Source organism: Diabrotica virgifera, chromosome 4, assembly GCF_917563875.1.
Source record: "Diabrotica virgifera virgifera chromosome 4, PGI_DIABVI_V3a".
NCBI lineage: Eukaryota > Metazoa > Arthropoda > Insecta > Coleoptera > Chrysomelidae > Diabrotica > Diabrotica virgifera.
The window spans coordinates 92,913,988-92,940,425 of record NC_065446.1 but is presented as its reverse complement, the minus strand read 5'-3'; the positions used below and the strand labels follow the sequence as shown (position 1 = coordinate 92,940,425).

The 26,438-nt window shown below is 33.4% G+C and overlaps 1 protein-coding gene across 6 annotated transcripts in view; it reads right to left on the bottom strand.

The window, feature by feature from the left end:
• The window catches only part of LOC114338584 (WD repeat-containing protein 7), a 151,576-nt gene that overhangs the window by 55,539 nt on the left and 69,599 nt on the right, over positions 1–26,438 (bottom strand). For all 6 annotated transcript variants that reach the window (XM_050648279.1, XM_050648282.1, XM_050648284.1 and 3 more), the window contains 4 exons: positions 20,543–20,822; positions 20,048–20,188; positions 9,062–9,282; positions 5,032–5,351 (listed from right to left, as the gene is read on the bottom strand). In XM_050648279.1, coding sequence (XP_050504236.1) covers positions 5,032–5,351; positions 9,062–9,282; positions 20,048–20,188; positions 20,543–20,822 — 962 coding nt within the window. The remainder of the gene's footprint in view (positions 1–5,031; positions 5,352–9,061; positions 9,283–20,047; positions 20,189–20,542; positions 20,823–26,438) is intronic.

Here is a 26,438-nt window from a genome sequence, read left to right as displayed (position 1 = left end):
GTGATATTTAAACAAAAAACGTATTATCTTAACATCATATTAGTAAAATCTAAAGCAAGTTACTTAAATATTATTAGGCAATTCATAATTCGTGGAGTACATAAATTGGCAATTTTAAAATGTGACAAATAAAAGCAAAAATTAAATAAGTATGGTGTAATAAAATATTTTTCAATCTCAGTTTTGAAATTATTTGTTTATCTTATGGTGGACATTATAATATGCTTAAATATTATATTTATGTGGCTTTAAACCACAATTGATTGTAATAAAAATTACATTTTAAGTTTATTTTTGACTTTTTATGCAACTGTTACACCTTCCTCTCGTTTCTTTACATGCCCTATCCATCTACGGCGTGATAACTTAATGCGTTTTACAACGTCAGATTCCCCAGAGCTTCTATACAACTCAAAGTTGTAACGCCTTTCTAATGCTGCTCTTTTATTCCTCTATACAGGGTGTCCCGAAACTCTTCCGACAAACGATGACAGATAATTTTAAGACAATTTAACCAAAGTCACCTAGTCCGAAAATGCCTCCTAAGAGAGCAAGAGCTCTTTGAAGATGGCGCCTTGTAACTAGTTTTTCTCAAATACCTACAGAACGCTTCTAGTTAGAAAAACGAAAATTGGTACGCATATTTATCTTTCAGAGATAAATCGATTTCACCCATTGCGTATTTATAGTACCGGTCATAGGCGTCAGTTTTGGGTAGGGCAACGGTTATGTTATAGCATAACTTTTTTCTTTAAATTTTAAGCATTTTTGATACTGGCTTATTAAATTGTAAGGTATTGTAGTACTAAAAGGTACTCTTGATTTAAGTCGGTAAGACAAACCGTTTTCTAGAAAAATCGATTTAAAAATTTTTCGTCCCTTTAAAAAATAAAAAAAAAACGGTGTATTTTACCAACTTAAAGCAAGAGTAAATTTTAGTACAAGAATACCTCATAATTTAATAAGCTAGTGTCAAAATTCTTAAAGATTAAAGACAAAAAAGTTATGCGATAAAATACCCGTTGACCTACCCAAAACCGACACATATGACCGATATTAGAAATTCGCAATTCATGAAATCGATTTGTCTCTGGAATATGATTAAACGTACAAGTTTTCGTTTTTCTAAATAGTTTTTTTTTTTATTCAAAAAACGAAAAATTTTCAAATTGATTTTTCTAGAAACCGGTGTATCCTATCGACTTAAAGCAAGAGTACCTTTTAGTTCTAGAATACCTCACAATTTAATAATCCAGAGTCAAAAATGCTTAAAAATTAAAGACAAAAAGAATGTGTGTGTGTACTTTGTACGCACGTAAGAAGTTATACTTCTATTATATGATTTCAACGAAATAAATATACTTAAAAGTTTATTTGTATTTTATTTAATTAATAAACTAATTTTGATCTTACCACTTTCAAATTTTTTTTATTAAAACAACACCAAAAATTAAAAAAAAAAGGATAACAATCGTCCGTGTCAGGATTTGAACCCGGGAGCTTCGCGTTATGTAGTCGAATGCTTTACCAATAACCCATCAGGGTTTTGTTTTTACGGCTTCTGGGACGTAATTACAAACGACGGTTACAAATAGATCAAGTGAAATATTAGATATAAAAATGTTTAAAATACTTATTCTTACTCCCAAGGAAGACAAATCCAGTGACACAAAAATTATAATAAATATATTTACTAAAAACACTAATATATTATTTTCAAACCTTAGTTGCGCTGATACATACATAAATTGGATGATTTAGCAACTAAGAACTTACTGTCGGTGTGCGCAGGGAATGTAAAAATTCACCCTCGTGCCTAAAGAAGTATAACTTCAAAAAAGTTATGCGATAAAGTAACCGTTGCCTTACCCAAAACGGACGCCTATGACCGGTACTAGAAATTCGCAATGGATGCAATAAATTTATCTCTGAAAGATAAATACGTATAACAATTTAAGAAAAACTAATTACCAGACGCCATCTTCAAATAGCTCTAGCTTAGAAGCCATAGCTCTAGCTGCCATAGCAGAAGCTCTAGCTCTGCCTTAGGAAGCATTTTCAGACTAGGTCAATTTTTTTTATTATCTCCCTTTATTGACAATCAGATATAAAACAAACATCTATAAGTCAATTTGTTGGTCTTACATTAAATTAAATTATTGTAAATGTGGTGACGTGGAGAGGTAAACATCCAGCGATGTTTCCTCAGTTACCTCTTAGGTCGGAGGGCCAGCTTCTTCTTAGTCTTCTATTGTGGACAGGTTGCAGTAGTGGATGAAGTAGTGGATTAGGATGGTCTTCTAGTTTGTTGTGGTGTTTTCTGTTGTTTTCTCGGATGACTTCGGTTACATATGGAATTTTTAGATCTGTGTGTAGAGTTTGGTTTGATACATACCATGGTGCATTAACTATTGCTCGAAGTATCTTGGATTGCGCTCTCTGGATAATCACAGTATTGGATTTGCTAGCACAGCCCCACAGTTCAATGCCATAAGTCCAGATTGGCTTTATCACTGCTTTATATATTAGCAATTTGTTTTCTATTGAAAGATGGGAATTTCTTCCAATGAGCCAGTAAAGTTCTTTGGTTTTTAGGTCAAGTTGCATTCTTTTCTTTGTTATATGGTGTTTCCAGTTGAGTTTATTGTCAAAGTGTAGCCCTAGATATTTGACTTGATTACTTTGTGGTATTTTTATTTGATTGATGGTTACTGGTGGGCAGGTTCCAGTCCGGAGAGTGAATGTTATATGGGATGATTTTGTTTCGTTTACCTTAAACTTCCACTTCTTCAGCCATATTTCAAGTGAGTTTAGATGCTCTTGGAGATTTTGTGTTGCTGCAATAGGATCGTCATGCTTGGCAAAAATAGCAGTGTCGTCTGCAAATGTCCCGATGGTTGTTTTATCATTTGTAGGCAAGTCATATGTATATAGTATGTACAATAATGGTCCTAGTATGCTCCCTTGTGGTACGCCAGAGTGAATAGGCTTGTATTCCGAGACTTCTTCATTAACTTTTACTTTAAACTGCCGTTCGTGTAGGTAGGCTCTCAGTAGGTTGTAGTAACTTGCTGGAAGAATTCTTTTTATTTTGCATAACAAGCCTGGATGCCAGACTTTGTCAAAAGCCTGACTGATGTCTATAAAGGCTGCTGTGCAGTACTGCTGATTTTCAAGTGACTGGTTAATGGCGTTGACTATGCGATGGCATTGTTGTATCGTTGAATGGCTTTGTCGAAATCCGAACTGATGATCTGGGATCCAATTTTGTGGATTTATTTCTGCATTTATTCTGTTTAGGATAAGTCTTTCAAGCAACTTGGAGATTGTTGGTAATAAGCTGATAGGCCTATATGATGAGACATCTAGAGGGTTTTTGCCAGGCTTTGGTATCATAATTATTTGTCCAATTTTGAGTGCTTTGGGCCAGTAGTCACATCTAAGTATTGCATTGAATATGTGCAGTAGTTTAACTATGCCCTTTTTGGGTATTTCTGTTAACATTTTTGCGGTTATCAGATCTTCGCCTGGTGCCTTCTTTGGGTTTAGGGTGGCAATTACGTCTCTAATTTCTTTTGGAGTAAATAGTTTTATTCGGTCCTGTATCTGTAGTGGTTCTTCTAATATTTGGTTCGCTTCTGGTACTTGGTCGTCATTTAGTGGAGTAAAAACTTCTGCTAAATACTCGGCAAATATGTCAGCCTTTTCTTTATCACTTTTTGCCCATGGTCCTGGTGGTGTTGAATTTTTACGTATTGGAGGTAATGCTGTTATTGGCTTTCTCTTACTTTTTATGGGCTTCCATATAGAGTTGTCTTGTCTTGAAAGATTGGTGATATAATTCGTAAATGACTCATTTTTGACTTCTTGCAGCTTTGATTTTAATTTGTTGCTGATGCGATTGTATCTTGTTCTGCTGTCTGGTGTGTGTGTTCGTTGCCATGCAGATCTGGCCTTTCTTTTTTCAGCTACCAGTTTTTTTATTTCTAAAGGTATATTACTTATGTTTCTGTTGGGACTACTTTGTGGGGTAGCTGATTTAGCTGCATACTGTAGTATGTTTATAAATTTGTTATAGTCCTCTTCTATTTCTTCCGGTTTTTTCAGCCTCGTTGTTATTTCGATAGTATCGTGAATTATTTGTCGGTAAGTGTCCCAGTTTGTTTTATTGTTGTGCAGGTGGAGTTTTGGTTTTTTAGTGATAACTGTTGTACTTACCGTTGCTATTATTGGGCTATGGTCAGTAGTTAGGTCATAGCTTGGTGTTATATCTGTATAAGTTATACCGATACCGTTTGTTATGAAGAAGTCCAATAAATCTGGTTTTTTGTTGGGATCGGTCGGCCAGTATGTTGGTGTTCCCGTTGAGATAAATGAGTAATTCTTATTTTGTATAACATGTGCCAGTTCTCTGCCTTTTGTTGTTATAAGTCGTGACCCCCACAAGGTATGCTTGCTGTTGTAATCTCCCCCAGCAATGAATTTTGGTCCTAAAGTTTGGAAAAATTCTTCATAGTGTTCTCGTTTTAGATTATGGCGAGGAGGGCAGTACACAGCTGTTACGTTGACATTATATGGAAGTGCTTCAACGCTTACTGTCGTTGCTTGTATGTGTTCTTCTTTGTACTTCAGTAGTTCATGATGTTTAATATTTTCTTTGATGAGTATTGCTGTACCTCCGTGGGCTGTGCCGTCAGGATGCTCAGTATGATATAGTTTATATTTAGGTATGTTAAAATAAGTTCTGTTTGTGAAGTGTGTTTCACTAATTAAAAATATGTCAATTTTATTTATGTCTAGACTAGGTCAATTGGGTTAAATTATCTTAAAATTATCTGAGAAATCTCCTGTCTTTTTTTGTTTTTTGAAATCGTTTGTCGGTAGAGTTTCTGCACACCCTGTATATTCTTAGGTTTTTTCGCTCAAAACGTTTAAGCAGTTGTTGGCCATTCTGTGTAAGTGACCACGTTTATGCTCCATATGTGACTCTGAACAATAAAAAATATGAACAAAAAAACTGACAAGATTTACCTGAAAAAGTGTACAGCGGGGTTCGCCAATCCAACCTCAGACGAAGCATTGTTAGCCTCGTTTTCTTCACACGCGTAGAGTACTTCTTCTGCGGCTATACCTTGTAAAACTCTATCTAAATGTCCAGTCTCCATCTGCCAAACGTAGACTGTGCCATCGGAACATCCTATTATCATGAAGTCGTCATTAGGCCTCCATTTAATTGTCGTAACTGGGAAGAGATGTCTTGATGCCAAACATACGCACTTCCTTTCTGCTAGACTGAGTAAAGTCACCGAATGGTCCGACGCTACTGAACATATGCATTTTTGTATTCGAGCCTAATTAAACAAAAAATTATACACTGATTCCTTACGTATTAACTATAATAATTGTAAAGATAGAAGAAAGTATAACTGCTTGTTATAGAACACTACGAATAGAAAGAATCACCAATTCTGGCATGTCTGGTGTTGGAAGAAGCATTTGTTAAATTTCAAATAACAGAATCTAATAGATCTTATAGATTTGTACTGTAAATTTTAATAATAATAAGCCCAGAATATTTCCTAATTGGTAGACATAATTTCGCAAAATGGAAGGAAGAGTTAAGCAGATATGCGAATATGCCACAGAGCTAGAGAATAGGAAGTTATAAACGGCCAGGAGAGATTTTTGGAACAATTGACTAGTTGCCACTACAACTGAACTATAAACGACTGTTATTATTACCCATTGGCCCAACGTTGGGCGCCAATGTGTAATAATACAACAACCAATGTATAATAGTGGTTTCTCTAGCTATATCCTTGGATGCTAATTGATGAGAGATAGCTAGAAGCCTCAATAATTAGCACCCAATGATATAGTTAGTAATTCCACTATTATACATTGGTTGTTAGTACCCTCCGAAGGATGATGGTAAATTAGAAACTGAAAAATTTCTGGTGTTTTTGCAGGGGATCGAACTCATCCTCCGGCTTGGTAAGCGAATACCATGACCACTGAGCTACGGCCGCCACACTGTAATCTTGATCGTAACTATGTATAAGAAGAAAATCATGGATTGCAGCTTTTCGATATCTGTGCATATCAAATCAAGATCTTTCCTTTCCCATTCTAGTTGTTTCTAAACAACTCATTTTCTAGGACTAATGTGAAAGACTTCGGTGAGATACGAACACCTTGCCTCACTACTTTTCTTAGGTGAATTATATCTGTTTTAAGTTGTTCTGAAGCTATTTCCTTGTGGCATTTTTATGATTAATTATTTATATGGGAAATAAGCCACAATTAAAATGAAAAAAATAATTTTATTAACTTTTCGACGCCCAAATCGGGTGCCGTTGTCAAAATACAAAATATTACTAGAATAAACAAAAGTGTTGTTGCTAAGCAAACAAATTCTTCTAATAATTTATTTAATCTGACTCATTTATATTGACAATTCATACATATATTATACATTTTAAAGTAGAAGACTTTAAAATGATATTGCCAATATTTATGAGTTGCGTTCCTGGGACGACTTACTGAAAAATAGTTCATTCGATTACATGAAATGAACCCTAACTCAAGAATATCCGTCACAAAAAAATTATAGCATGTGATCTGTCTTTAAAAAGACAACCAAATGCAACTCATAAATATTGGCAATATCATTTTAAAGTCTTCTACTTAAAAATGTATAATATATGTATGAATTGTCAATATAAATGAGTCAGATTAAATAAATTATTAGAAGAATTTTTTTGCTTAGCAACAACACTTTTGTTTATTCTAGTAATATTTTGTATTTTGACAACGGCACCCGATTTGGGCGTCGAAACGTTAATAAAATTATTTTTTTCATTTTAATTGTGGCTTATTTCCCATATAAATAATTAATCTGTTTTAAGGTTCCCATCGATTTTTATTGTGAAAGGAAGCATTTTTGTAAATATCTCCAATATAAATGATGCATAACATTCCAATAATCAATGTAAGGAGTGTAGTATTTTAATCTAAACAAGAGATAAACGTAAACCTAGAAGTCAGTAGATAGGCACAAAGGACCTAATGTATTCTAGCAAATAACGAGACTAGATATAATATGTTACTTTCATTTAACATATATGTAGTGTCTATATCTGTGGCCGTTTGCCAAAAGCTTATATGTTCACTTTTTGTGATTTGCACTTTTTTATGCCAGTTGATAGTGTGTCATTATATGCTCCATCTGGCCAAAGCAGATATGTCCAATGTACTCTGAAATGTAGTTTACCCTTCATTTTTAAATCTGGATATGTCTACATGACCAAATCAACGTTTGCCTTTGTCAGTTGTAAGTCATAAAACATTGCGCATGCCAAAAGCAGATATGTACACTTGAAGTGGATTTATCAGCTTTTGGCAGACTTTTTTTCTATATTTCTTGAACTTATAGTGTTTCTTTAAGAGCAGTATTTTTTATTTTGTACATATATTTTGTTTTAAAAATGTTTAACTCTATTATGTTGGCAATATTTTTTTTATTTAGGAAGCTTACTCACTCGTTTGGTGCGTCAATTTAAGAAACGAAACATGGAATCCGACATTACTGAAAACAGGGTGCAGATCGGACCCTGTCGGGCAATTCAGTATGAAATTTAAAGAGTCAAATATTGTTAGGCTTCATTTGTTTTTTCGGTTACAAGTATGTATTTTCAAGGTTCATGAGTTTCTGCACCAACTATACAAAAAATAAAAAAGATACTAAATACTAAATAAACATAAAAACTCACTGAAGGTAAAGGTACTTTTTATAGACAGGGTGTTTCTAAATAAGTGTGACAAACTTTAAGGGATAATTTGGGACTACATGGAAAATTATGACCGTTTGCAAATGCTTCGTTTACGAGGTACAGGGTGTTATGTTTTTTTACAAACTGACGATACAATTATTGTTCTAAAACCGGTTGAGATACACAAATCAAATTTGATATTGCGCATTTTTTACATACAATTAAGAATTTTTTATTCACCATTGGCGCGCATACGGGTAACGATCTGAATAAAAAAAATAATATGTCAATGAGATATTGCAAATTAAAGATCATGTTTGACCTTCTCGTTCAATTTGTGACAAAATATCTATCTTCATTTTTTATACGAGTCGTTTTCATGAAAAAATAAAACATCTTAATCCTTACTACAAAGTGTTCGACATAGTTTCTAAGTTTATTGTTATGATTGTACAGAAATTTATTTTGAATATGTACCTACAAACGTTAAAATGTTTTATTTTTGCATAAAAACGACGCATCGTATGAAAAAAGGGGAAGATAGATGTTTTGTGACAAATTGAAGGAGAAATTCAAAACTGATTTTTAATTTAAAATATCTCAGTGGTGTACTTTTTTTATTTAAACAAATTTAGACATTACCCGTATGGTGAATAAAAAATTATTCGATGTATGTTAAAAAATGTGCAATAACTAATTCTTAAAACTCACCAAATTTCATTCGCATATCCCAACCGGTTTTAGAGCAATAAATAAATCGTCAGTTTGTAAGAAAAATTTCGTTTATCGAGCTATGTGTCAGTATTTATTATTTTTCATTATTTTTATTATTCCAGTCTTTCTAGCGTATTTACGCCAATGAAACCAATTGCGGTATGGCATTTTTGCCAAAAGCTGATATGTGCACTTAGATCCGCAAATTTTTTGCATTTTAAAAATAACCAGAGAATTTTTATAAAATTTGTAGCTAGGTTATATGCTAAATCATATGGATAGCTGTAAGAAAATTAAACTCAAAACCAAATATGATATTTCTGAAACTTTGATTTTATAGATGTCATAGAAATTTGAATTTGCTCTCCTGAAAAGTAGCAAAAATGAACATATCAGCTTTTGGCAAACGACCACTCATATAATTACATGCATCTGATATATGTATGTTTAACGTTTATACCATTAATTTTTCTTTCTTTCTTTTAGTATTTGCTAAGCGGTGAAACGCCACAGTGAGATAGATTCGAAACAATAGTCATTCACTGTTTTATGCTCATAAAAATAGATATACTCACACTACAATTATTTGGAGGCACTAGCAACTGAGTAATTTCTCCGGCATGAACACAAAATCTATGAAGTAATGTACCGGCATATAGATCCCAAACGCAAACTGCAAAATCTACACCGCCTGAAACCAGATGATTTTTGTCATATCTTGCGTGTTCTCTGTGCGGATATAGCAGGCAATTCACCCTTCCTCCGTGTCCTGATAGGATCTGATGCTGTGGCCAACCTAAAATTTAGACTAAGTAAATATATATTTTCCACGGACCAAAGAAACAACGTGACAACAGTGTGCGTAAAATAGGTACCTGCACCTGCATTTAAAACAGCGCATCTGCAAATGTCTTTCATGAATAATGTAATTCATAATTTAGCTTTTCGTTTCATACCAGTTAAAACTAAAGTTTATTTACAATCGCAAGTGTTCAGTAACTCATCGACAGTCTATTTGGTTGTAAAGATGCTCGAAACAGCTCGTTGCAAATCTTCAAAAATGTTTAATGTTGAACCGATGCTAATAAAGAACACGTAACAAACAAAGGTTCTGAGAAAGAAATGGAAGTTTTAAATACAATCAAAACCAGAAAATTGGAATATCACGGACATATTACACGTGGAGAGAGATACAACTTGCTCCAACTCATTAAGCAGGGAAAGATTCAAGGAAAGATAAGCATAGGGAGACGCAGAATATCGTGCCTGCGCAACCTGACAGAATGGTACGGATGTACATCAAATGAAATTTTCAGCCGACCTCCGTCGCGGAGATGGCACTTGAAGAATAAGAAGATGCTAGAAGTGATATGGAGTTTGCGGATGATTTCAATTTTATATTTTAAAAAGATGGTTAAGTTACAGCTTTCATTGGGATAGTGTTTCTAAGTTTTTAGTAATTATTTCTGCTAGCCAATGTTTTGGAACAGCGTTGCAATACAAATAATATATCTGTAGACTTGTGACACTAATATACTCTTATAGTCTAGAGTACGCCTGGCCTATCCCAGAGAACGGCAGTTCTCGCCAGTGGCGCACAACCCCCCTACATGTGACACTAAATATACACGAAATTTTCGATTTTCTAAATCTAACTGAATTGAAAATTGGGCCAAATCCCATCTTAAAGTTTAGGAAAAGACTCGCCCATCCATATGTAAACCATCCATTTTTAGTCCAAGGGGGTGGATTTTACGGCCCTTCCCATTTAGGGTCAGTTTTTTGTTCTCGTCCCCAAAACTCCCAAAAATTTCGAAAATTTAAGTCCGGGCTTTACGGCTTCTAATAGTACTGATCATTACCTTTCCAACGCATGTCTAATTTTGAACATCGGTTATACCATTCAAAAGTTACCGAGCTTAGAAATATGACTCAATTTCTACTTAAAAGGGGGAAAATGTTTGTATGTATGTATGTGTGTGGAAAAGTTACATCGATCTGAATTTTTATTTCTGTGTTGCAAGAGGGTATTTGTACCGATTCACAACCGGTGTAGTTTGTGACTTTTGACCACCCATAAACTAGCTATAGGACTGCGTAGGTACAAAATGGCATCATATTTGTGGGGGTATATACAGTTGAGTCTCCGAGTCTTTACCCGTGCGTCATCATTTAAAGCATACGAAATAAGTCGGAAATTCACTAAACGCAAGAGTAAGTGACAGAAACTGGGTATTATTCCGATCACGGGTTATAGTATAAAATTTGACGTTATCAAATAAATAGAATGTCAAATTTAAGTTTTGCTTTAAAACTTTTGTGCATAATTACAGCTACATTTGAAGTAACTTAATAAATTCTTTTATTATCATTGATATAATAAATAAATAAACAATTTATAAAAAAATTCGATAACACATTTTCTTTTTGTTATTTTATTCATTTTGGCGAAACATTAAACACAAGCATACCTTAACTCTATAAGGTTATTTGTATGTTGTCAAAATTTATCGTAAAATAACATAAACTGATTATACAGTTGAGTCCGCGAGTCTTTACCCGTGCGTCGTTAATATCTGACGAGATAAAACACATACTAGCATCATTCTCTTCCACGCATGAAACTAATAACAAACCAGCTGCCGCCTGTTATTAAGTAAAAACACATGTTACGATCTAGTTTCAGTGCATTGAAAAGAGATAGGTACAAAGAAAGACGATTTTATATATGTTTTCACATATTTTAAGTACAATTTCTGACGTGTTGGTTTGTTTACTTTTGTGGCTGTCAGTTTGTTTAATTTTTTTTGCTGTTATTTTGTCGAATTTTTACATTTTGAAGTTTTATACAGTATACAAACAGTTGTTTTCACAACTAATTTTATATTGGAGTTAGAAATTTTATGATAAATTTATGTTATCTTACGATAAATTTTGACAACCTACAAATAACCTCATTGTCGACACAGTTAAGGAATGCTTGTGTTTATTGGTCCGCCAAAGTGAATAAAATAACAAAAAGAAAATATGTTATCGAATTTTTTTATAAATTGTTTATTTATTTACTAATCAATGATAATAAAAGAATTTATTAAGCTACTTCAAATGTAGCTGTAATTATGCATCAAAATTTTAAAGCAAAACTTAAATTTGACATTCTATTTATTTGATAACGTCAAATTTTATACTATAACCCGTGATCGGAATAATCCCCACTTTCTGTCACTTACTGTTGCGTTTAGTAAATTTCCGATTTATTTCGTATGCTTTAAATGATGACGCACGAGTAAAGACTCGGGGACTCAACTGTAAAATGTCTAACTCCAATATAAAATTAGTTGTGAAAACAACTGTTTGTATACTATAAAAAACTTCAAAATGCAAAAATTCGACAAAATAACAGCAAAAAATTCAACAAACTGACAGCCACAAAAGTAAACAAACCAAAACGTCAGAAATTGTACTTAAAATATGTGAAAACATCCCTAATCGTCTTACTTTGTACCTATCTCTTTTCAATGCACTGAGTCTAGATCGTTCATAAAAATAACATGTGTTTTTACTTAATAACAGGCGGCAGCTGGTTTGTCATTAGTTTCATGCGTGGAAGAGAATGATGCTAGATAAAAAGTATGTGTTTTATCTCGCCAGGTATTATTGACGCACGGGTAAAGACTCGCGGATTCAACTGTATCTTGGTTTCAAGAAGAGACAGGAAAACCGCAAAAACACCAAATTAAGAGCGTTGAGTTACTCTTTCAAATGGTGCCTAAGCGGTCAGGATCAGAGATACACACGGCTCAGTATAGCCGAAAAACTGAAAAACTAAACTTTGAAAATTTTGGTTTTTCGACAATTACTCAAAATTTCAACCTACGAATATCTTGGAAAATTTGAATTTTTAAGTTATAGGTTTCATAAGTATGACCAAATCTATTTCCTATGGGGAAAACGGTTTTTCAAGCTCAATAATTCCTGTAATACCTTCAGTTATCATACTTCAGCTTGGATGCATTAGATACTACTTGTCAATACGCTTCACTCATGTTTAATGATAAAAATTGGTTACGCTGTTTAGAAGTTATCGAGCTCCAAAAGTATAATCCAATTAACCATTATCGCCGAAATGGTTTATGTAGTTGTAGTGGTTACGACGCTAAATTTGGTCGGGCAATCGGAGTTCATTTGCCGGCCATCCCAATATTTATTTTTTCAATCTATTTCGAATAGAAAAAAAAATCTAGTGTAAATTCGATGGACACAAATAATTGTATTGAAAAAACAGTATTAGGATGGCTGGGATATACTCGGATTGTACTATCACAGGTTTAGTGTCGTAACCACTAGATCATTTTGGGAGACAATGCGACAAAGGCGACCATTTATAACGCTTAACGTGTAATCGAGAAACATTACATTCAACTTCATACATTTAATTTAGAAAAAACTTTGAAAAACTCCTGATACAAGAATAAAAAACCGCTAAACGCCGTAAAAATGAGTGGCGCATACAATATTCCAGCTACAAAAGAGCTGATATGAATATTACGTTGAGCGAAAATGTATTTTCATTTTGGTGGAAAATATAATTCCAGTTTTATTTTGTAAAATGTTTCCATAATATTTGCTAAATTTGAAGTAAAACGTGCCACAAAAGAGCTTCAAAATGCGAACTGTATCAAAGTTACTCTTTTGTGGCGCGTGTTCAAATTTAGCAAATATTATGGATAAATCTTTCAAAATAAAACTAGAGTTTTATTTTCCATCAAAATGAAAATACATTTTCGCGCCACGTAACATTCATATCAGCTCTTTTGTAGCTGGAATATTGTAAGCGACACTCATTTTTACGGCTCTCATTTCATTCTATAATTCACACAATTTACAGATATTATTAGTATTTTCTTATTCTATCAATATTCAGTTTCCTTAGTTTCCTGTAACATATGCAACCAACCATACTTTCAATACCTTTGACTTAAATACTCTCAGACAATTCCAACAATATCCATTCTTCACAATATCATAACTTTACTTAATTATATTTAATTCTTCCACTCTTTCAATTTTAAAAAACAGTTTATGACGTCAAATATTGTTAGAGCAGATTTTTGTTTTTTAAATTCAGTTTGTACTAAGGAATGTATTACCTTAATTTTAAATTAGAACTCATATTAAACTTTTTAATACCTGCATTTTTCAATATACCAATTAAAACTAAATATTAATCTCTTCGTTAAAAATTTTTTCGGTTGACAGATGCAAAATCCACCTAACTTCCTTTGACATCTTGTCATACATTTCTGGCACCAAACTGTCTAATCAGTTGGTTCGTAACCTCTCACCTGAACACAAGTACTTACCTTGTGCAATTTTCGAGCAAGGATGAAATACATTCACATGTGATCTTTAAATCTTAAGACATCGGCTTAATGTCGACCACTTTTTATTATAGAATGTAACAATAATGTATTTTAGAGGTTTTTATACCTATTGAAGTGGCTAGTTTCAATTACTTGTACACTGGACGTAAGTAACCACATTTTCTTAAAATTTTTTCATCTGTCAAAATTTCACCCTTTTATTTTTTAATCTTAGTGGTTTACTTATTTCCAGGTTTACACTGATGATGGTCAGTCTGACCGAAAACGTTTTGTACTTCCACTCCTTCGTGGATAAATTTTAAGGATTTTTTAATAAATTCATATATGTCTACATACAACAGAAGTGTTTACTTCATTCCACGTTGTCATTTTTACGGCGTTTAGCGATTTTTTATTCTTGTGTATTCTACACAAGATGTTCTTATATCGTCTCTGAGAGTATACAAGACGGAACAGATATCCGTTAGTGGTCATTCTCGGTGTGTTGAACGGAGACCTACCTACCTATCAGTACAGGTGATCTGAACGTGTTCCGAAGTCCGTCGATTTGGTGAGTTGAACGAAATCGATAAATCCCCATCTTACCCGACGACTACATATGTGTTGAATGTGGTTATCATTATTTTACCGTCCGATGTGTTGAAATGGATACATCCTTCTGTGTAAATTTTCGGATTTACGAAAGCCGTATATGTGGAACGTATTTTTAAATAACAAAATAAGTTTCCGTTTTTTAAACGCTTTTATTTAGTTCAATAGTTTGCGTCAAATCTTTAGACGTTAATTTGAGCGCCTTTTCTCCAATGCAAATGAATGAAAATTTGCAGACATATGCATTCGAGGGAACAATACACGAATAATCAATAAAAATGTTTTATGTTTATTAATTGTTTAAATAAAAAAAAACGATTTTAATGGAAAATGCTTAAATTCTCTTGTTTTTTACAATGTAAAAACTTGAAACTTTTACTTGTTGTAGCTAATGATATGTGTAGTAATTAGTGATTACCAGATTGTTAATAAAGAACTTTATTGAATAAGCATCGTTATAAACATTGTTGTTGTTCCACATCGAACATGCAAAAACCCCCCTGCCGTCCAAGGGCGATGCCCTGCCCCGTGACCGCTGACAACCGTCCATAGACACTGTTGCCAGATGTCATCTTAACATTACAACATCTCCCTTTTTCCAAAAATATAGAAACATATAAAACTAAAAATATAATACTTAATTTAAGTGCAATAGTCCTTCAGATAGACAGGTTTTCTAATAGTTCGTCCAAACTTATTTGTAGGAGGAGATCCTGTTTCATTATTGCTAGGTTGAACAGTCTTAGCAATATTATTGTGAATGTTACTAACAGGCAAACTTGGCCTGGGTATACCTTCTAAAAGAGGAACATCACACTTAGGATTAACTACAACATCATTGTGCGATTTTCTTAACTGAAAAGTGTTTCTTCTCAAAAACCGACCATCAGACTTTTATATTACATAAGACCTAGGAACCTGACAAGGTTGAACAATTTTGGCAGGCGACCATAACTTAGATCTACCGTCTTGAACTAAGACATTGTTGCCTGTTTCAAATTTTTTTTTAGAAATTGCAGTCTGATCATAACTTAGTTTAGAATTAGCTTTAGACGCTAGTAGTTGCTTACTGACATTTGTACAAAGTTTAGGCTTTAGAAGCTTTGTGTTACATGGTAATTTATCGCGCAACACACGTGACATTAGCATTTGGGAAGGTAAATAATTCATACCCGTGATAGGTGTGTTACGATAAGCGAGTAAAGCCAAGTTTACATCTTCATTATTTTCAGCACATTTTTTCATCAGTCTCTTGGCTATACCCACTCCCTTTTCCGCTAACCCATTGGATTTAGGATACATTGGACTTGATGTTATTATATTTATCCCCCACTCCTTAGCAAATACCTTAAGCCTATAACTACTAAATGGCATATTGTCAGATATCATAACAGATGGTATTCCGAACAGTGAAAAAATTTCTTTTAAAACACTAATTACACTTTCTGAAGTTTTGTTTAGTAATTCCTTTATTTCTAGCCATCTGCTATAATAATCTACTAGGACTAAATAGTCTTTGTTGCCAAATTGAAATAAATCAACCCCTACTTTATTGAAGGGCAGGTCTGGGACTTGATGGGGTATTAAAGGTTCCTTTGAATTTGATATGTTAAATTTTTCACAAATGGAACAACTTTGTACCACCTTAACAATATCATTACTCATGCCCGGCCAATATAGTACAGATCGTGCTCTATTTTTAGATTTGTTAATGCCATAATGGCCAGTGTGTATGATGTCTAGCATTTCCCTTCTTAAGCTTTTTGGGACTATTACTTTTAAACCTAAATAAAGAATACCATGTTGGACCGTAATGTTATCTCTTAGTTTATATAGGTTTTTAAGTTCATGACTCTCTATATTTGTATTATTTTTAGGAAAACCAACACTGTACCAGTCTAGAAATGTTTTAAGATTTTTGTCCTTGGCTGTTTCTAACTTTATTTGAGCTAAGCGATTATCACTAATGTGTGAGTCAACACTCATACAGTGGACTACTTCTAACAAGGTTTTATCTTCACAAGCTGTGTTTTTTAAAAAATTTCTTGAGAGAAAATCTGCCATAAACATTTTTGGCCCCGGAACATATTCAAAAGTCAAGTCATATTTTAATAATTTTAATAGCATTCTTTGCAACCTAGAACTTACCTTATTTATGTCCTTTTTTGCAATCGAAATTAGGGGCTTGTGATCAGTTTGTATAGTTACTTTATAACCATAAATGAATTGATGGTATTTTTCAACACCAGAACAAACTGCATACAACTCCTTTTCAATAGGAGCCCATCTTACCTGAGCATCTGTAAGACTTTTAGAATAAAAAGATACTGGTTGCCCCTCTTGTAAGAGGCAAGCACCCACCCCTTCTTTAGAACTGTCCGTTTGTAAAATTATGGGCTGGTTCTTGTTAAATATTTTTAAAGTAGGCGCTTTACTTAATTTATTTTTTAATTCTAGAAAAGCTTTGTCTTGCTTGTTACCCCAATTCCACATATTTTCTTTTTTAATAAGCTCTCGAAGAGGAGCTGTACTTTCAGTAAAATGTGGTATGAATTTGCTTAAATAATTGCACATTCCCAGAAAAGATTGCAAAGTTTTTACATTTTTGGGTGTTTCTAATTTTAATATACTTTCTACATGATCAGGATCACATTTAATCCCCAATTCAGAAATTATGACTCCTAAAAATTTTACTTGGTTTACCCTGTATTGCAATTTATTTTTATTAAATTTAACATTATGCTTTTTAGCTCTATCAATGACATTTTTAAAAATTATATCATGTTCCTGTATACTATTTGCTGCAATTATTAGGTCATCAAAATAAATTTCAATCCCATTTATGTCCCCAAAAATATTAAAGTTCAAATTCTGCATTACCTCAGGAGCTGATGACAACCCGAAAGGCATTCGTAAATATCTGTAAACACCATGAGGTGTACTAAAGCAACACATTTTACTGCTATCTTCATCTAACACTACTTGAAGAAACCCATCCTTCATGTCCAGGACTGAAAAGTATTTTTTTCCTGCCAATCTACTAAAAATTTCCTCCGCAGAGGGTATTAAACACCTCTCCCTTATGATGCCCTGATTTAGATACTGTGGATCAAGGCATAACCTTAAACTACCATTAGGTTTCTCCACAATAACTAAATTATGGCACCACTCATTAGGTCCCTGCACTTTTTGTATAATGCTCTCCTTTTCTAATTTGTCAAGAGCCTTTTTTAATTTAGGTTTTATAGACTCAGGAATTCTTCTCTGAGGCTTAACTACTGGCTCTGTTCCTTCTTTTAACTTTATACTATAGCTACCTATGTTACCTAGTCCCTCAAATACTACTTTATCTTTAGCAAAAAGGTTTTCTAGCTTTTCTTTGCTTGTGAATATGGTATCTACCCTTTTTATCAAGTTTAAACTAACACAATCCCTTAGGCCCAAAATAGGTACAGTGTTGTTTTGTTGAACTATAATGAATTTAATTTCTGTTTTCTTATCTTTAACATTACAGTCCAAAACTGCTGTCCCAAGAGGTCTTATTTTGTTGCCATCATACACTACTAGAACAGTATCAGTATCTACTAAAGTGGTTTTACTTTCATCAATTTTTAAAAAATATTTATGTGGCAAAATAGAAACCTCACTGCCGGTATCTAGCTTAAAAGGTATGTCAACATCATGCACGCTTACCCTCTCTATCCAGCATTTATCTTCATGTTTTTCTACAGAATCTACTTCTATACAGTCAATTTGTAAGTAGTCACCTATATCACTACCACTATCAGTTTCCACTTCCCGAAGTTCGTGCACTTTCCTCTGACCAAATTTGCAGACATTAGCAAAATTATTTTGCTTTTTGCACACAACACATATCTTCCCATAAGCTGGGCATTCTCTGGGCTTATGCATCCTGCCACAAAATTGACATTTCTTCTGTACTGCTACTGCTTGACTTTTATTTCTTAACTTGTTTTCTCTCCTGAAGTCCTTCTTCATTACTGCATCTATTGCTTTCTCATTATTAAGTGCTTTTAACTGTTTCTTACTCATTTCTGCAGCCCTGCAATATTCTACTGCTGTTTTTAAATCCAAATTTGGTGTTCTTAATAGTCTTTCTTGCAGCTCATTATTTTTAATTCCAATTACAATCTTGTCCTTCAACAGGCTGTTTTCAAGAGTACCAAAATTGCACGGCTTTACCAAAGTTTTAATATCCGTGAGAAAATGTTCAAAGTCTTCATTATCTCCTTGTAGCCTGTTGAAGAACTTGTATCTGTCATAAGTTTCATTTTTAACAGGAGCGCAGTGATTCTCAAAGGCTTGAATTACTTCTTTATATATTTTTTTCTTATCATCCTCTAGTTCGAAAGTTTCAAATACAACCTGCGCCTCCTCTCCCGCTATGTTTAAAAATATAGCTATTTTTGTCTCGTCATCTTTCTTTTCGTATCCCGATGCCTTCATGTAATACTTGAAACTATTATGGAACTGTTCAAAGTTTTTTGCTATGTCCTCATCGAATTTTAGGTTATTTGGTGGTTTAAAAGAAGCCATAATACCTTACTTATTTTCACTACTACTAGTTAGTTGCTAAAAGTTATTTGCTAAAAATGTTCTTGTTCTTTTATTTTACACGTGGCCTTTTTTCTTTAAAGCTTAACCTCAAAGTGGTTTTTATTTTTCCTGTGTTCACAAAAACACTATTCTTTCCTCTTTATGTTTCTGATGTTTTTCACCTGACACCATGTAGTAATTAGTGATTACCAGATTGTTAATAAAGAACTTTATTGAATAAGCATCGTTATAAACATTGTTGTTGTTCCACATCGAACATGCAAAACCCCCCTGCCGTCCAAGGGCGATGCCCTGCCCCGTGACCGCTGACAACCGTCCATAGACACTGTTGCCAGATGTCATCTTAACATTACAACAATATGAACTATACATAATTTCACTTTTTACGTTAATTGTTTACGTTATGCTTCATAAATAAACAATAAAGTTTCAAATTTTTTGCCGATTCCGACTACTTTTCATGTTAGTACATCATATGTTTTATACATATTTTAAGAAACATGACGATATATTTTAATGTTTGAAAAGTGTAAGACTAAAAAGTAAAAAATAAAAAGTATGAAAAAAAATTTTTAGGAAACGCTTTTCTTTAGTTACGAGTGACTAAACTTAAAAATATTATAAAAAAATCAACTAAACAGCAAAAAATAAAAAAAATGAAAAAATCTAACACATTCGTTAAAGAAAAGTGTGGGGCGAAAACCGTTTATTCGATGAAGACGCGCCACGCTTTTCTTTGACGAATGTGTTAGATATTTTCATTTTTTTTTTATTTTTTGCTTTTTAGTTGATTTTTTATAATATTTTTAAGTTTAGTCACTCGTAACTAAAGTAAAGCGTTTCCTAAAAATTTTTTTTCATACTTTTTTATTGTTTGTTTAGGTCAAAATAAATGTCTTAATAAAAACGAATTCTCTCAGACTGTTTTACTAACAGAGATTATCACAAACTACTATAAAAAAAAAACGGTTTTAATAAATTATAAAATAAAATAAAAAACGCAAATACCTTTATAGTGTTGATGGTTCCCATGAAGTAATTGTAACATCACAGTTTGGTTTGCAGGAACGATAATTATTGTACCATCTTCCCTCCCTAAGACTAGTCTGCTTTGCAGAGGCAGATATATACTGGCAGTTAATTTGACAGCTGGAAATAAAAAGCTTTTATATCTTTCTCTAAAAAGCTATCTTTATCTAAAAAGCTTATTTAAAAAGAAAAACTCTTTCCAAAATAATTTCTTTGTGGATTAAGATTAGCTTAGGTATACATAGACTGTTTAGTTTTCTATTAGAGAAACGCACTATAAATGGCAACACTGCTTTCCCGCTGCCCATCTAATGTACCTGATTCGCGAAGATTTTAGCACTTCCTTCATTGGGGTATATCTAATCAAACACTAAGCAGTCTGTAATAGCTTGAAGACCTACAGTTTAACTGTGTGACTTGGTCTGTGATACAAAGTAGTTACTTACAAAATAACTGCAACATTTGGATACTTACAGTGTTCTTCCTGTTTCTCAAGTTGATCTAAAATCCCGACCGGATTCGGCTTCATTCCAGCCCAAGCTTCTGTTAAACTCGTAGTGAGAGTGGCTTTCATTGTTACCGGTTGGGGTAGTTTTTGTCTTTGGATTTCTTCTAATTGAGCGGCTGATATTTCTGGGATACTCCATACCATCACGTGTCCCTCGGAGTCTCCTCTGATCAAATACCTTGATTTATTTGGCTTGTTTTGTTTCGTAGTCGTGATGAAATGCATCGATGGTGGACAAGACAGAGGCTACAACGATATCTTTTATCAAAAGCGATAGAAGATTGAAGAATGGAAAATATTAGAAGTAATACAGAAAAAGTAAACAAGATTATAAAACCAAAAGGAGAGAAACTAAACGATAATGCAGGCAAAAGAAAAAATTCCGCAAAAAACAATCAGAAATAATAGAAGACAACTATGTCCAAAAATAAATTAGAAATTTTTATCAACGAATAAAAAAGACACGAGTGACAAAATAAGAGCACAATGTTTTGCAGAAATAAAGATAGTATCTAAGTGGAAAGACAGAAAAATTAAACAGATGGGCAGAGTATTTCACAATGTTTTGCAGAAATAAAGATAGTATCTAAGTGGAAAGACAGAAAAATTAAACAGATGGGCAGAGTATTTCGACGAATTATTAAAGTATAAAAGCCAAACAGAAATACAACATTTACAATTAACAAAACAACAAACACAAGAACTTACAGAAAAGGAGGTAATAGAAGTAATAAGAGACGTAAAAAGTAATAAAAGTGAGGTAGAAAGCGGAGTGTCAGCAGAAATATTAAAAGTAATAATAGTCTCCCGTTTTATACCGCTCACGTGGCTTTGGGAGTATAGCAGGGTAGTCTGCTATATCTAGGGCCTACGGTATACAAGGAAGGTAACAGGGCCAGTGCTACGCTTCAACCGCCTATTATTACCCCTGGTTTTACCCAAGGTACTCATTTTATTCAGGCTGAGTCGACCTGGGGTCTATAAACATTTTAAAAATGTCTAGTTGTTCTTGCCGGCGGTGGGATTTGAACTCCGGACCACCGGCACGCTAGCCTAGCACACTACCACTCGGCTACGCCGGCCCAAATATTAAAAGTATGAGGAGATATACGGCAGCAAAAGATAGCTCGGCTTATTATAAAAATATGGGAAAACGAAACAATGCTAGAACAATGGAACACAGCACTTATCTGCCTAATTCACAAGAAAAGTGATAAAACTGCAGAGGAATCGCACTATTAGAAGTTGTATAGAAGGTATTAGCTATAAGTAGAATAAAAACCTACGAAACAGAAACAATAGGAGAAGACCAGGCTTGTTTCTGACAGGGAAAACAACAACCGATCAAATTTATGTGCTAAAATTATTAAAAAGCAGTATTTACGAACAAAATCTAGGTTTGCATATGCTCCTTATTGGTTTTAAACTGGTGGCGCCCAAAATCCCGACGGCCAAAACACCGACACGCCAGAATCCCGACACGCCAGAATCCCGACACGCCAGAATCCCGACACGCCAGAATCCCGACAGGCCAAAATCCCGACATGCAACAATCCTCGCATAAGCAAAAATCCCGGCCACTACATTTTGAATATTTATTGTTTACTTTTCAAATACAATAGAAAATTATACTATACTGTAATGAAATTGAAATATTAATTACTTACTAATAAGTACGGGTACTAATTATTAGCATATCCCTGAAGATTGGTTAAAGTCCGAATTCATAACCCTACCAAAAAAAACAACGTCCAAAAAAACTGTAGAGATTATAGAATGATAAGCCTTATGAGCCACACTTTGAAAATCTTTCTACGTATCAGTCACAGTAGAATCAGAGATAAATGTGAAGAAGACCAGGATGAAACACAATTTGGCTTCAGAAATGGACTGGGAACCCGGGACGCACACTTTGCACTAAATGTGTTATTGCAGAAATGCCGAGATCAAAGGAAAGACGTCTTTGCTGTATTTATTGATTATGAGAAGGCCTTTGATCGAGCACAACATCACAAATTAATTAAAATATTAAAGGATAAAGGAGTTGACAGTCAAGATGTACGAATCATAGAAAAATTATACTGGCGTCAAACAGCGACAGCTTGCATAAATGGAAAATCAACAGAAATATGCAAAATACAAAGAGGTGTCAGACAGGGTTGTATACTGTCCCCACTGTTATTCAATTTATATTCAGGTAGAATATTTAAGGAAGCGCTGCATAATTTGGAATGGGGTGTGAAAGTTAATGGAATTCTGATAAATACAATCAGATATGCAGACGATACAGTTATTTTAAGTGATGATATAAATAGAGTACAACATCTTTTAAATGCCATTGACACAGTGGGAAGAGAGTTTGGCCTAAATATAAACTGTTCAAAAACAAAATACATGGTATTTAGCCGTTTGGCCCATCAAGATTCACGGTTATATGTTGATGGTCATATAATTCAAAGAGTACCCAGTTTTAAATATCTTGGTTGCCATATTACTGAACAACTAGATCCAGATAAAGAGATAAAATGTAGAATCGAGATAGCCCGCACGACATTTTTAAAAATGAGGTCATTCTTCTGTAATGATACCTTGCAACTTCAACTTCGAAAGCGCATGATTAAATGCTACATTTGGTCAGCCCTCTTGTAAGGTGTCGAAGCATGGACATTAAAAATATCCACCATTAACCGTTTGGAGGCCTTTGAAATGTGGCTGCACAGACGTATACTGAAAATAACATGGACGGCTATGCTGACAAATGTGGCAGTCCTTAAGAGAGCAAATGCTACCCGCGAGCTGCTTGATAACATCAAAAATATGGAAAGATGGCCTATTTTGGACACGTAGTAAGGGGAGACCGGTTTAATATTCTTCAACTTATTATGATGGGTAAAATCGAATGACGCAGAGGAATTGGTAGAAAGCAGGCCTCTTGGTTGAAGAATATCCGGGAGTGGACAGGAATAAAGAAAGCAGAACATCTATTTAGAATAGCTCGAGACAGAGACAGTTTCGCCATGTTAATCGCCAACGTCAAGGGGACTTGATAGGGCACGTTAAGAAGAACTAATTATTATGTATTTTAAAAGAAAAAATCATTAAACACTTCATTTTGTAATATAAAAGCTATACTTACTGAAATGGAAGGTTGTAAGTGACATGATAATGTCTATTATATGAAAGTAAACTTAAATTCAAGATTTGATTATACAAATACATATACAGTGATGAGCGCACTAATAACCGGCAAAATAGCTCAAAAGATGGAAAATGTATTAAGTTGTGAGATAAAAATAAATGCAACTACTGGAGGTGGGATTTTATCGGTATTAACTTATAATTTACATTACCATTATGGATAGTTTCCACCTTTATACCTTTAAACGTCAGCTAGTTAACTTCGGTCATAATTCTACGTATGACGTCAACCCTAGTTTTAATCTAATAAGTTATGTATGTCTTCTTCTTCTTTTGTTTATTGGCCTCTACGTGCATGACTATTTGGCTAGTCCATCGTCTTGGAATGAAGGAAAAATCCCTTATTTACCTACAATTTAGAGTTGATATCGGACAAAAACAACAAAGGTAAAAACTTTTCTCGTACAGTGATAACTGCCGACCATTACACAATCTGCTTCTACTTCTTGTTCTTTAGTTAATTGACAATTTTGAATTGTCATCGGGCAAATACAACAAAGGCAAAAACCTTTCTAGGGACAACTCTCAGGTCTCAGGGACAACTGCCGATCATTACAAGATTGCGTAATGTGGCCAGAGAGAAGAACCCAGATGATTACAGAATGTTTATACAAAAGATTGTATCGTTATTTTACCTAGATTTGAATTATCTAGTCGTATGTAATTTTTGACATATTGTTCAATTATTATTTTATCCATTCATTTCCAATATTTTGCTTTCCTCATAACTACGTATGACGTTAACATAACATTAAGGCTATGGGTACATAATTCGCAAATATTTTACGGCTATCCCTACTTTTTCTGTCTTTACACGGCAAATTACGTGTAGTAAAATTCTCATTGGTATGGAAACTGCAGATGTAAACATTAGGTTGACAGTGACATTGTCATTAGAAAGGTAGAGATGGCTATTTCGGTTTCGTTCAGTTTTTGAATGTTCTTGGATAACCTTTACTTGTATAAATGATATTCTCCTTTTCATGAACATTTTTCAGTGCGTCACAAATTATAGAAAAAAAGGTAAGTCCGTGATAATACACATTTATGACATTTATTCTAACGTGACATTTTAGTTAAATCTGACAGTTGTCAAATTTTATTTTCAATTTGGAATAAAACCAAATCAATTGTGTCTATTGCATTTATAAAATGGTATTTTCTTTCATTTGTATAGTCTTATAAATTGTACAGATTATATTGATAATATTATTATTTTATTTAATAAATAATTCTTTTTTGATTATGGCGCCATCTATCGACAACTAGAATAATCACCGAACTAGAATAATTACCGAAGTATTCCCAGACGTGCCTTTTTTTCTGTCACATACAATTTAATGCGTTAGAGAGAAATCGAAAAACTGTGACGCACTGAAAGATGATCATGAGAAAAAGAATAGGATTATTTTTTCACTAATTATGTATTCAGTGGTTACCATTATTTATATACTATACAAATAATCGAAAAAGAAAAAAAGTTGTAAACTTATTTTAATAATGTCCTGTTACCATGGAAAGCTTAGATAAGGTTTGAACATGTGAAACACTGCGTTGTATGTATAAATGTAGTATTACTCTATTAATTTATAAAGACTTTATTTATTTCTTTATTTCTTTATTTGCGCAAATTAAAACATGGGACGTTGTTACAAGAAATGTGTTACTGAAAAGCGAAGAAATAGACGGTTAGCTCAATTGAAGTAAGTATTTTTTTACATAAATCAAATTAATTACTTTTGTATTTTTCAAATTAATTTTAAATTTATAGTGAAAATATGATCTATAAAATCTATCGGTAAACCAATAATTTTCGCATTAAATTTTATTCTCGTTTAAAGGAGTAAACTATATGTTGGATTGTTGGAAATTTTTGCCGATTGTAGATATGTTTGTGGTCATATCAAATGATCACATCAAATGATTTATTACTATGATCACTACAAAGTGTAGCGCCAGCCGTGTCTGCATTACACCAATCGTGATGGAATTAGTGTTCCATGTGCTTGTGATTTGTAAATTCACATTTTTACGTACCAAATTATTAGAATTGTACATGAGTAGAAATGAGTGACTCAGATCCGAAGCGACAAAAGAGTTACGCGAGGATAAAAATGAACAATTGTTATTTGTTAATCTTCTTCACAATTATTAAATTTTATTTGATAAAAGAATGACCCCAAAAATTAAGAATCTTCTTCTTAGTTTGTAAATTTTTCTATGACACACATTCATAAATGCTGCCATATTGTAACAAAAAAATACCTACGCCGAAGACGTCCACCCACCAACTTCACTTAAACTGAAGCAAAATACTACTAAACAAGCACATACTTCAAAAGCGTAGTACATTCTTCTATGTAGGCTGGTAAGTAGTAGCAAATACTACGGAGAAAAGCAAATGCTTTTTAAGTGTAGTGAAATCTTCAAAAATGTAGTACGTACTTAAAGCATTAGCATTTACTACATTTTATGCCACCATGGGCACTTTATAGCTAAACTCGTACCTATTTACGGTTATCGGGACAAACTCTTATAAAATAATACTTTTATTTGAACGACTTGAAATACTTGGATTTCCATAAATAATATATAAACAATAAATAACTTTTTATTAATTGTACGCCTTAAATCAATTATTATTTTTCAAATACACTATAAATA